General features: G+C 33.1%; 1 protein-coding gene across 1 annotated transcript; it reads right to left on the minus strand.

The window, feature by feature from the left end:
- Nucleotides 1-3215: 3215 nt before the first annotated feature.
- On the minus strand, nucleotides 3216-11847 carry LOC143551319 (trafficking protein particle complex II-specific subunit 130 homolog). The gene is made up of 19 exons (XM_077041783.1): nucleotides 11781-11847; nucleotides 10644-10873; nucleotides 10391-10572; nucleotides 10114-10297; nucleotides 9942-10032; nucleotides 9670-9827; nucleotides 9513-9602; nucleotides 9261-9422; nucleotides 9108-9169; nucleotides 8940-9030; nucleotides 8729-8871; nucleotides 8436-8610; nucleotides 7392-7937; nucleotides 7103-7315; nucleotides 5657-6241; nucleotides 4894-5083; nucleotides 4536-4819; nucleotides 4238-4331; nucleotides 3216-3567 (listed from the first exon to the last, which is right to left on the minus strand). Exons 1-19 carry the CDS (start codon nucleotides 11842-11844, stop codon nucleotides 3392-3394), a joined length of 3720 nt encoding a protein of 1239 aa, XP_076897898.1. The 5' UTR covers nucleotides 11845-11847; the 3' UTR covers nucleotides 3216-3391.
- Between the last annotated feature and the right edge of the window lie 357 nt (nucleotides 11848-12204).

The raw sequence follows: 12204 nt of genomic DNA on the forward strand, positions 1-12204 counted from the left end.
TGTGGTTGAAAATGGGTTTCTAGAGTTTTCACAACTCAAGTGGGTTTTTATTTTATACTTAGCATATATATATATAGGGTATATATATATATATATAGGGGAGGGATATTTTGAGAACCATGTTGAGTTTTAAGAACTTAAGAACTTCATTCTATGCCACACATTTAATTAAATGGATTGGAATATGTAGTTGAGATTAAATCTGGCAAAAAAGTCAAAGTATGAGAGAGAATAAATATATAAGTGGTTACACTAACTTTTACGTCTGTTACACATGTGTAAAAAGTCGACTCGTTGCGTACAAAATTCTGTAATTTTTTTACGTGTATGTAACTTACATATATTACGCATGTGTAAAAAAATTCAAAATAAAAATCGTTACACTGAGTTCTTTCGAGTTCTTAAAACTCAAAAGGATTCTTAATTGAAATCTCATATATATATATATATATATATATATATATATATATATATAATATAAACATTAAATGACGATTTCAATAACTAACCAAATTCTTGCAACATCGCGCGAAGAATTCAACTAATTATTATAAAAATCATTATATTGAAAACGAATGACAGAAATAGTTCAGTATCTTTTATTATGTTATTGTTTACTTCTCATTCCGTTGAAAAAAAATTTAAAGGAAACAAATGAAAAAAAAAATAGTAATGAGCTTTAAACACAAAAGTGAAATACCACGCACCGGTCATTTTTAATATTTATATATGTACTTTTCATTATATCAAATAATGGTGGTATATAAATCCTTATTTTTCATATGGTGTTTAATGGATTAGTTTTTATCAAATGAAATTTGAAGAGAGAAAAGGTTTTAAATAAAACCTTTTTGATAAATAGTTTTTAAATCACTTATTTTAGTAAATAGTTTTTCCCTCAACCCTATTTTTTAGGGGAAAAACCCTCAAGTTTTCATTAATATTTTAGAACAATGAATTTCTAAATTTTCGTTTATTTTTGGAAGTTTGGCATAATTATATTTATTAGATATAAATTAAGAATATTTCAAAAGGAAATATTGAGAAAGAATGCTATGTGACACCCAAGTTACGTATCTACCTATATTCCAATCAATTAAAATAGCTGATGACACATGTCGTTTGAAAACTCATTCTTAGCCAAAATTTTCTGCTCAAACGATTTTCCTATTTTTAATGAAAACTTATTTATGTAAGAGTAATCAAAATATATCAATCCATAATTTAATCAAATAACTAATCACATAAATTATAAAGATTAAAAATATGCTGGTATTTATGTCAGTATCATAAAAATATTTATATCTTTAATGAAATCGCATCTACCTTTTTTTATATTAAATCAATTTATAAACATTTTACAGTGTATGAGATGAATGCGATAAAGATTAATGAACAGTATTTACAGCTTTAAGAATTATGAATGAATATCAATTTTATTCTTAAGTATTTTTTCAACCTCCATGGATCTATGGAGTACTCATCCTTCTCTTTCAAATCTGTAATACAAAAACGTGTTTTAGTCATGCTAATTTTTATATATGATGTTCTCTTTTTATGTGTCATTTATAATGAAACATTTTATCATCTTTTGTTAGAATTCGTTATTCCATTAAAAAATATAATTACAACTTATATTGATAAGTGCATCTTTTTCGTGATTATGAAGAACTTGCGTGACAATGCACCAGGTATTTGCGTGAATATTCCATTAGTTAATTTGATTGAACTTATTAAAGTATTTAATTTGATAAAATAAGGTTCTTTTTTAATTTAATTATTTAAATTATATAGTTTAATTGTATTTCTTTTAAGCTTCCCGTGTATCACACGAGTTCTAAAACTAGTTTATTCATATATATAAGGATTTAACATACGTGTATAATAATAATTTAAAACTCGTAAAGACAATAAAACATATTGATTAACTTGTCAAGAAGATACGTGACTATTACCAAATCAACGATTGTTGCAACGACTTAATAAAAAGCACCGTTTGTGATGGAGTGAAAGACGGAATGATTGAGGGAGACTTTTGCATGCAAAGAATATAAACGACAACGTTTTGATGCAACATGCTCTTGTCATTTGTTAATAATATATGTTCCTCAACAAACCATGATTTCTTTTTAAGAAACATGAAATAGGACATGATCACATATTTTTCTCTTATTGGTTATTCTAATAATTAAAATATTTGAAATTAGGTAATGTTGTTTTCGTTGATGCAAAATAATTTTATACCATTCTATCAGTTTTGCTTGAACATTTTTAGATAGTCGTTTAGATAAACTGTTATAAAGATTTACATAGCGTCAAATCAACAATAACGTTTATGATGATCGCGATGAGTCGCTGAAATAAGACATAGTTAGATAGGTAAAGGCATGTACATGCCAACAATTCGTTAAGGATAGTATAGACTATAGACTATAGTCATATTGTTATTAGGGTTTGTTAGTTTTCTAGCCTATACGTATGAGGCTTTAATTGTTTCAAAATTTAGCTAATACAGTTCGGCATTTACCTTAATATTGTTTATAAAATCTTCATTATTTATAAAAGAAAAACTATATGATTAGTTACATACAAAAAAAATGATCAAAACATGCTTATTCATAATGTTATAATTGATAATAAATTATTTGATTATGTTGTGTTAATAATAAATAGTAAACAATTATCTTTTTAAGCCCGACCCAATTAAGTTGAAATCTTTAATTGTTGCTATATTTAATTTGGATGGCTTGAATTTTAAAGTTTGAATGTTACTACTTTTTTTTATTTGATTTAATTTTAATTTTTGATTTTTGCCATTTGCAAAGTTTGAACTACTCGATAACAATACCGGCACAACCGGTTCTGGCCCAGAACTGAATAGCGAGGAACCAATTTTAGCAGTTTTGGAACCAAACCAGGGTTCGGTTCCAGTTTTAATTTTCAGTAATTTTTGGTTCTGGTTCCAGCGGTTCTGAACCGTTGTACAACCCCTAATTATCTCGCTTAAACTCGTTATATATTATGTAAAAACCATAAACTCATTTAAATCAAATAATCAATGCATTCTTTAATGCATGCTGATTAAAAACCACAAACAAAACAATTTTTGGTAATACGTAAGACACAGTTCATAACAAGGACACAAAGTTGGGATCATTAAACATATAACACAGTAACACACCAAGGGATTGCAACACTGTATTAGTCATTGTGCCATGTTTTCACTATAATGCCACTATCCCATTTGTATATGCACCAATACATGACCTAACAACCACTGTCACCCCAAAATTAGAACAAAAGCAGTCTTGAAAATGCTATAAAACTTGCCGTTTTCAACTCTATACCGATCTCCGGTCGCCGGGAAATGAAAACCGTGTGATTTGATTTATCAGGCCGGAATGCAGTAAGACGAGCTCAGGGGCGGAGGAAAGACGCAGACCAAATGGGGCCCGGCTGGGTTACAACTTATATTCGCCTCACCGATGTTTGGTAGCTCCAGTTGTGGTGGACGGACATATCCAGCCGCCAGTGGTACACATAGTACTGTTATCTCAGTTCTTGAACCTATATCGAGTTAACATAAAACTATATTGTTAACTAATAAATCAAATGCTTTTTAAATTAAACAATTTAAGAGGGTGCTACAATATGTACACCACCACCACATATTATACGGGCTGTATGACTTCTGTGGCACACACCACTTTCACATCTGTGAGCTTCAGTCATACCATGCGGGTCATATAAATATTTTCCACATATCATGCAATCGTATATACATTTTCCACGTATCATACAGGCCGCATAAACATTTTTCACAAATCATACATTCGTATACACATTTTCCACATCATACAGGCCGCATAAACATCTACCACATATCATACAGGCCGCACAAACATCTACCACATATCATGCATGTCATATAAACATGTTCCGCATATCATATATGCGGTATAAGCATTTTTCACATATCATACAGACCGTATAATATGGGGAAAAGGTTATGCATGCCATGTGACACGTCAATGTTGTGTGGATAGTGTGACATAGTGTATCAGTGGTGTTCGTATAGCCTGTCTGTTAAAGAGGTTGTAAGCTTTTAAGTACACATTTAAGTCACTTTCAACAAGTATATAGCTAACTAAATCTATCGTATCCATTTGACCACTTTTCAACAAAATCAAAACCCAAAGTGATTCGTTTTAACACAAGTGAGTTTAGTTTCACGCACCTTGTTTTATGGAGAGAGGCACATGACCTTGCTTCCTCCCAGCAATCATCCAATGCTCAGAACTTGCACTCACTTCATACTGTACTTCATCCTGCTGCAAATCAAATAGACAATTTAAATAAAAATCAAGATGATATTTAAACACATAATGCCTACAAGCATGTGATCAAATACCCTTTTTCTTTTCATTAACTAAATTAGGATTATATACCACACATATCAAGAAATCATGGTTTTCTGTGCATTTTAGAAATTATATTAAAGATTATCGAGAGTTAAAAAGAACGGAAAGCTTTACATTGTTTTCCTCAAGATATTTTAATCTTTCAACTCGCCACTTCATTGTAAAAAGCTGGCCAACTCTAAGACCGCCTGAAGGAAGAGGAAGAAAACCAACTGCTAAACAAGGTTCCAGAACAGGTCGTTGCAAAACAATCGCACTCCTAAAAGTCAACTGTGTGACATCAGCATCAGATCCATTGGTCCCCACAGACACAGGAGTATGAGATCCAAGATTTCTATTCCCGTCAATTTTGTAGCTAATGTTTAATATAGTATCAGGATTCATCTCTTTAGCTTCATCTGTATTATCAAGAAACAAATCATTTTCTTTGCAGATGACTAGTTTTTAAAATAGAAAATAATTAGATAATTACCTTCAGTAATTGAGGTTTTCAAGGATATACTGAACAAGATTCCTGCTTTAGAAGCTGATGGAACTACAAGGGGAAAGAAAGCAGATGTTGGTCTACCATCAGTTTGACCAGAATGAGCAAAACCGTCTTGTACATCTAACCAAGCATCATGAATGGTCAAACGGGCCTTTACTTGTGAGTGTAGTATGACCTGAAAAGAACAAGCCCATAAAAATACAAAGTTCTTATAAATAAAAGAAAATATTATAGGCAGGCCTGTATATGCACCAAGCATTCAATAAACAATTCGTAAACCGTTTGGTGGGAAGTTCGTTTATGTTCATTTATTAATAGACAAACAAATATGAACACACGTCTCGTTCTTTCATGTGTGCTCGTGAACATTTGTTCACTTAAATTTGTTTATGTTTGTTAGCTTACGCCTGTTTTAAGTCTGTTTGTTAATATATTCATATAAATATTTTTGGTCCATTACAATGAGCATAGTTTCAAAAACTTTTTAGGCCCAACACTCAATTATGTTCAATCATCTATGTTCAGTTATGTTCATCCGTTTACATTCGTGAACAGTTTCTTTGTACTGTTAACGAACGAACATAAACGAACATGTTTTTCTTAACAAACGAACACGGAAAAAGTTCGATTAATTGTCCACGATTAGTTGTTCTTGTTCGATCATTTGTTTGCTCAATTCATATTCTTTTGGTTCATGTACAAGCTTACTTAATGATCATGAAGTCAGAATAATAACTATAATAATAACCTGCAAAAGCAAAGCGCCATCACTACACTTATCTGCCACACGTGTGCTGACGTGGAATGGGTTGGTGAAATGAACAGCTATAGTTTTCTCAAATGTCTGATTATGTGATACTCCAAATTCAAGTTTTAAAGCCACTGTTCTTAATCCATCCACTACACTCGGTCTTTCGAAACAAATGCCAAATGTTAACAGAAAACGGATAACATTAAATGTAAAAATAAATAAATAACCACCTGCAGATGTTCCTCTTGCTAATCCATCATTGATAGCACGAACGGGAACCCATAGCATGCTCGTTATGTTGCTTGCCCAATCCGGTAACTCTAAGCAACCATCTTTTAAAGTTAGTTGTGTTTCTGTGACAGTAGAAGTATTACTTTTATCAGTATCCTTATCATATATCTCCATTTCAATGGGCTGTGATTCTTCAATCTTCAACCCAGGACCAGTATCAATGTGTAGAACAGCTCCTTTGAGAGAATAATTAATCGGTTTTACAATTATTCCAACCCATTGGAGTTCATTCATTAATAATGCAGATGAAACTGCTGCAGCAAGATCAACAAGAGCCCTTGGTTTGTGTACCTAAAGTTAGAACAGACCACAAACAAACATATCTTAGCCGCATCATTTATTTTCATTTTTGGGTGTTAAATATTTTTTTTTCAAAAGGTTGAATCTTTCAAGTGTAATTAGCTTCTATTTTAGCTCATTTTGAGGATTTGAGGTTAAAAACTGAGAGTCTTGAATTCAATATCAAATAGGACCCTCGGTTACTTATATTCATGAGTCTGAATCTGTAAAATGTAATAGGTTTCCGTTTTAGGTACTTTAGGGACTTTAGGGGTTAAAAAGTAAGTTTCTCGAATTGGGTATCATATTAGGACTACACAGTTGCTTATTTTCATGAACCTTAAATCTTTAAGGTTCAATTAGCTTCTTTTTTAGCTAATTCCGGAATTTATTGTTAAGACTTACTCGCCCCCAACTGCTAGTTATTCTTGGATCTTGAAGGTGTATTTGGTTTCTTTTAAGCTATTTTTTTAGGAATTCAGGGTAAAAACCTGAGTTTCTTGAATTGGGTATCAAATAGGATCTCTCAATTACTTATTTTCATGAATATGTAAGGTGTAACAAGCCTCCTTTTAGGTAAGTATGGTGCATTTGGGTTCAACACTGAGTTTCTGGAATTGGGTATCAAATTGAACCCACCTAGTTGCTTATATTTATAAATCTTTAGCTTCTGTTTTCCTAATTTGAGAAATTATGGTAAAAAAAAACTGAGTCATTCTTGAAAATGGTATCAAATAACCCCCCCCCCCCCCTCCCCCGCGCTAGTTATTCTTGAATCTTAAAAACAAGTCTTTTTTTGTTGGGTAAGGGTATCAAATACGAACACTAAACTGCTAATCTTTCACGAATCTTGATTCATTTAGGTGCTACTACCTTGAGAATCGGCCTAGTTGGTTTCTCATAACTCAAAAGATCTTCACTTTCTGCAGGACCACCTCTAGCAAAACGATGAGATCTGAACCGTAAGTGACCAATTTGCCCTGTAAGAACACCCAACACATACGAGCCAGTTTTCTGAGGTGGCAAAGAAAGTGTGATTGTATTTCTACCAGGGTTTAATATTGTAGCACCAGAGCTCCTTATTGCCTGAAAATTAGCCAAAATATCAAAATTCACGAGTTTTAACCTCACAACAACTATATGGGCAAACAAGCAAATTTACCTTAACGCCCTCATCAGCATTACTGGTAGAAGTCAAAGTCAGACTGAGTGATTCAAGAGTGATGTCATCAGGAAACCCACTCCATAAAATAACAGACAAAATTCCCCGATCACCATCACATAACTCCAAAGGCGGTCCAGAATTACCAGAAAATGTAATTAATGATGACACATCTAACGGCACAGGATGCTCCATATCACCATGTGCAAGACGAACAACTTCAGATTGAAACGCTTGGCGTTCTTTTGATAAGAACAAACTCTTATCAAGCGAAAGTAACCTAACACAAGACGATAAGTAGCCAGCTTGATCATTAAGTATTTTCTGACACTCAGCTAAATTAGGAAGCACATCAGCTAACAAATCCTCCCAGCCTTCACTAGAATAAAGAGCACAAACTCTCTCATATGAATTTGCAGCTAAATCATAGTTTTCATGTTTAAAACAAACCGAAGCAATTTCTCCATCAAGAACGACTCCGTGTCGTTTCCACCATGAATTATTGTAGTTTTCTGCTGCAGATTTTGACAGTTCCAGATATTTTTTCTGATGAACACAAATGATGAAATGAGATGATATGTACCAATTTTGAATAGGGGTGCACATGAAACCGAAAACATCGATCTTTAACCAATAAACCAAAAAAAAATCGATCCGAAAAAACCAAACCCAGATAAAACCGATAGTTTGGTTTAATGTTATTGTAAAAATTGGACAAACCAAACTAAAACAAATTTTTGGATTTTCATATTACATTTTTCATTTTAAATATTACGTAAGTATTAAAAATTTATAAATAGTGTAACCCATATATTTTAGCCCCAAATGTATAATAATCAATTAATCTTTAATTAACAAAAAGATTTAGCCCAAAGTTTTAGGCCCAAGTTCATTTTTTGAGCCCAAAAATTAATGTTAAAACCAAAACTGAAAAGCCGAACGAATTTCAGAAACTCAAAAACCGAATTTTCAGTTTGAGCCCAAAACCGACCCAAACCAACCCATGCACACTATTTGATGATAAAGAGTTTCTGAATCATATACCTCAAATTCATCTAAGGATGAAAATGATGCCCATAAATCAGGATCAGAAATTGTTTTTTGAAGAGCGTGTTCAGCAGCAACAAAGATTTCTGCAAGTTTCATAGGTAGGTCAATTGAGCTTTCAAAGTTTCCAGGTGTAGAATTGGTCCGTGACATGGCAGGAAATGATCCTGAGCTGGCAGCATATGACAAGTGGATCAGAGTAGTGTTTCAACACATAATAATAATAATAATAATAATAATAGTAGTAGTAGTAATAGTAATAGTAATAGTTACAGTTGGCTATTCCATACCCATCAAATATTTCAGAAGCGTTTCCAACAGATAGAGAAGCTCTCCGGCGGTTAGCCTCTCTCAAAAGAAAGTTAGGCTCGAGTGGTAACGGTTTCCTCTGAATACCAAAATGCTTGACTCTTGTTGTAACTTGAAGATTCATCTATAATAACATATATTTTTTTTATCAAAAGGGATTTAAAATTTAAATAATAACATAGCACTACATACCTTTTCTTTAGCAAGAACTTCAGATGATGCATCTGGGGGAACAGAAGGCCAGATTGCTGGTTTAGGCCAAGGAAGCATGCTAAGTGAAGCACTGTACACGAAAAACAAAATATTTTACCATAAATGAAAGAAACAGAAAGTAAAATTTATATAAAACAAAGTGCCTACCTGTTGACAGGACTTCTTTCTATAGCAGAACCATAGCCAACTAAATACGCAAGCCTCATGAACTGCCAATTTCAACAATGTTTTCATTGTCATATGTTTCTGAAAATGCGCATTTTTATTTAAAACTGATGTTTTGTAACCTGTTAGTCTTACCTTAGCTCGACACAGAGAATATAACTCCCCACGCACACGATAATATTCTTTTTCAATATCAAGTGCTACAAGTCCACTACTATAATGAGCAGCTGTTGCATTTGCTAAACTCAAGCAAGAAGTGATAATCCAAACTTCACGCAAACAAAAAGGTAATATACTCTGTTGCAGAAGCCATAAACAAGAAGCAAGAAAACTAATCAGAAATAAAATAAAAAACATTTAGTGGTGAGTTTAAAGAGGATGGCAGACCTCATGAAGAGCCAATGCTTTTGAGAAGCTAATTACAAATGAATATCCCCTTGCTGCAACTTCAAACGGACGGTTTAGCTTAAACAATAGCTGCAAGAGGTTCCATTATGTATTAATTACCTGATTACTAAAAACGGTCAGATTAAATCCTACCTACCTTTGCTTGACAAGCAAATAGATATTGTCGAAATTCAAACTCCCTAAAGGAATCATCTAGAACAATCTGTGTTAGTGGTTTTTTGGCAGGATTCAACAGTGCAGCCTGATCATCTCCATGTTCCATTCCTCCAAAATCCCTGTGTTTGCCTATGTTAACTGATTGCACATAAAGTAATAGATTTCATAAGTCCACATTGTCAAATAAGTTAGCATATTAAAATAACCGACTTCAATTAATAGAAATGTAACTTCATATAAATCATTAAACACCTGTTTCCAAGTAGCAGAGCTCTAGTTCATCATATTCCCGTAACGAATCCTCATGAAGATGAGCCATCTCAAACATAAACGCCAAGCTCTCCTATATTCAAATTAACAATTTATTGATTAATTGATTAACGAATATAAAACCTCAATAAACTTAATGATTGTTACAGTTTACCTTTAGAATGAAAAAGTTACAGAAGCTCCAAACAGGCTTAAAACGTTGTTCACTAAGCTTACGAATTTCCTCCTCATAAAACTGGATGCGCCTATCAAGAGTGTTTCTAATACACTCGGTGATTTTGGATTCCAAATCTTCCCAAAAACCTGCTTCAGGTCCATTTAAATCCAGTTTACAACACCTACAACAAGGATTTTAATCTAATGTTACACCTTTATACAGAATACAATCTAAATACATGATTTATGTACATTTATTAGCTTCACAACTTTACCTTTCCCGCTTCTTTGAGCTAAAATCAACTTCAAGTTTAGCATAAACTTTTTTTGCCATTTTCGTTGCTTGGTCATTATGGGGTGGGGCCCGGGACACAAAGACAATAAACCACTCTCGTTCATCATTTTGCACGATTAACTTTAGACGTGGTTTTAGGATTGTCTTGAACTCATCCAGATCCTGTTGAAACACAACGATATGAAACCAAACCTTTACAAAGTTAACTCCCAAAAATACGAAATGTAAGTCACCTCACAAGTCACAAGAACCACAGTTGCATACGGTTCTCGGAATGAAAATAATAACTGTTCTTGTGGGAACCGACTGCGAAGCCGTGCGTCAGTTGTTAGTATAAACTCAGCTGGCAGATTTTCCACGAAAACCGGATTACGCGTTTTGTTATTCAATGTAGCTCTTTTAAAAGGAAGTCTTTCTTCAAATCCTTTCTTGACAAGTGGCCACAAATCACTTACATCTTCAACTGGAATCAATTAAATTACAAGTTTTTAACATTTCAGTATCAAAACAACATATGAGCAAATAGCAAACTAATAAAAAATCAACTTGATATTTTGACACACAACATTAACCTATAAAAAAATCATTACAATCTGGAAATTTAGTAGCCAAAACCTAAATATATGTATACAGATTTTGAGTTTAAAAGTACTAGGCCTGGATAAGGATTCAAAAAGTTCAATGTAATTATACTAGGGTTTACATTTACACAAATCACTTACATCTTTAACTGGAATTGATTAAATTTCAAGTTTTTTAGATTTCAATATGCATTTAATATTGGTTCTATATCGTTTACCGGTCCCCATGTGAAATACTTGGTACCGACTACCGATAATATCAGTGACCGATATATCACCAATTTTCCCTATATCACTACCTTTCTTCTTAGTTCTTCCATTCGTCTTTCTTCTTATTGCTGCTATTAGAGTGTTTTAAGTGTTAATTGTCAATTGTTAGTGTCTAATGATAGTATCTTAGGTCTTAATCAGCTCCTACTTCCTACTGAATTGTTTTAAATTGCTACATATATCAATTCTCCATGATATTAAAATCACCGATATCCCACCGCGATAGCCTATGTCTCAATTCCCAAATAATCAATAGTGAGAAATGTAAGCAAAACTTGTAGCAAAAACCTAAACATATTAATATGAAGTTTGATTTCAAAAGTACTAGGGCTGAATAATGAATTCAAATGCTCAATGTAATTATACTAGGGTTTACAATTCTGCAATGTAAACACAATTGATTAACAATACAAGAGTAATTTGATCTGATCAGTTGAAGTTAACTATGAAATCATAGGAGCACAAATAAGGGCTAGCAACAACACATAACCAGTGAATTAATTAATTAATCGAATGTACCAGCAATGACGACGCGTTCGCATGAGTTTTTGATAGACAGAAACTGAGCTAAGCAATTGGCCATGCGATTGTTTGTGAAGGTTGAAATTGGAGTGAAATTAAAAGTTGCGATTTGATCGGCTGTCGTTCCGTCAGTGTCGGGATTCAATTGATCTCATGATGGTTGATTGGGTGGATCGTTGCATCTCTTCTGTTCTGTTCTGTTCGGTTGTACTCACTCGGTGTGATCTAAAATGTTACCAGAAGGTGTGACACTGTCATTGTTTCAGATTTTCAGTACTTGTTGCTTGCTTGTAACGATTAATAGTCTTTTTTTTTTATGAACTTCTCTCGCATTAAACTATTGTACCTTATGTTGTCTGACTTGTAACCTAACTTATAAGGTTTGGTGCTTTCGCTGACTTACATATGGATCCTTCCCTAT

The sequence above is a fragment of the Bidens hawaiensis genome, unplaced genomic scaffold (genome assembly GCF_021521415.1).
Source record: "Bidens hawaiensis isolate Kalapana, Puna unplaced genomic scaffold, B.hawaiensis_p1.1 tig00016363_1, whole genome shotgun sequence".
Taxonomy (NCBI): Eukaryota; Viridiplantae; Streptophyta; class Magnoliopsida; order Asterales; family Asteraceae; genus Bidens; species Bidens hawaiensis.

What these genes read in the sequence shown, in the direction of transcription:
- LOC143551319 (XM_077041783.1), bottom strand. Translation starts at nt 11,844, where the DNA reads ATGGCCAATTGCTTAGCTCAGTTTCTGTCTATCAAAAACTCATGCGAA. An exon ending in GCTTCTGAAATATTTGATGG is followed by an intron (nt 8,611 to 8,728) that starts GTATGGAATAGC and finishes ATATGCTGCCAG; the next exon opens with CTCAGGATCATTTCCTGCCA. An exon ending in AATATCTTGAGGAAAACAAT is followed by an intron (nt 4,332 to 4,535) that starts GTAAAGCTTTCC and finishes TTTGATTTGCAG; the next exon opens with CAGGATGAAGTACAGTATGA.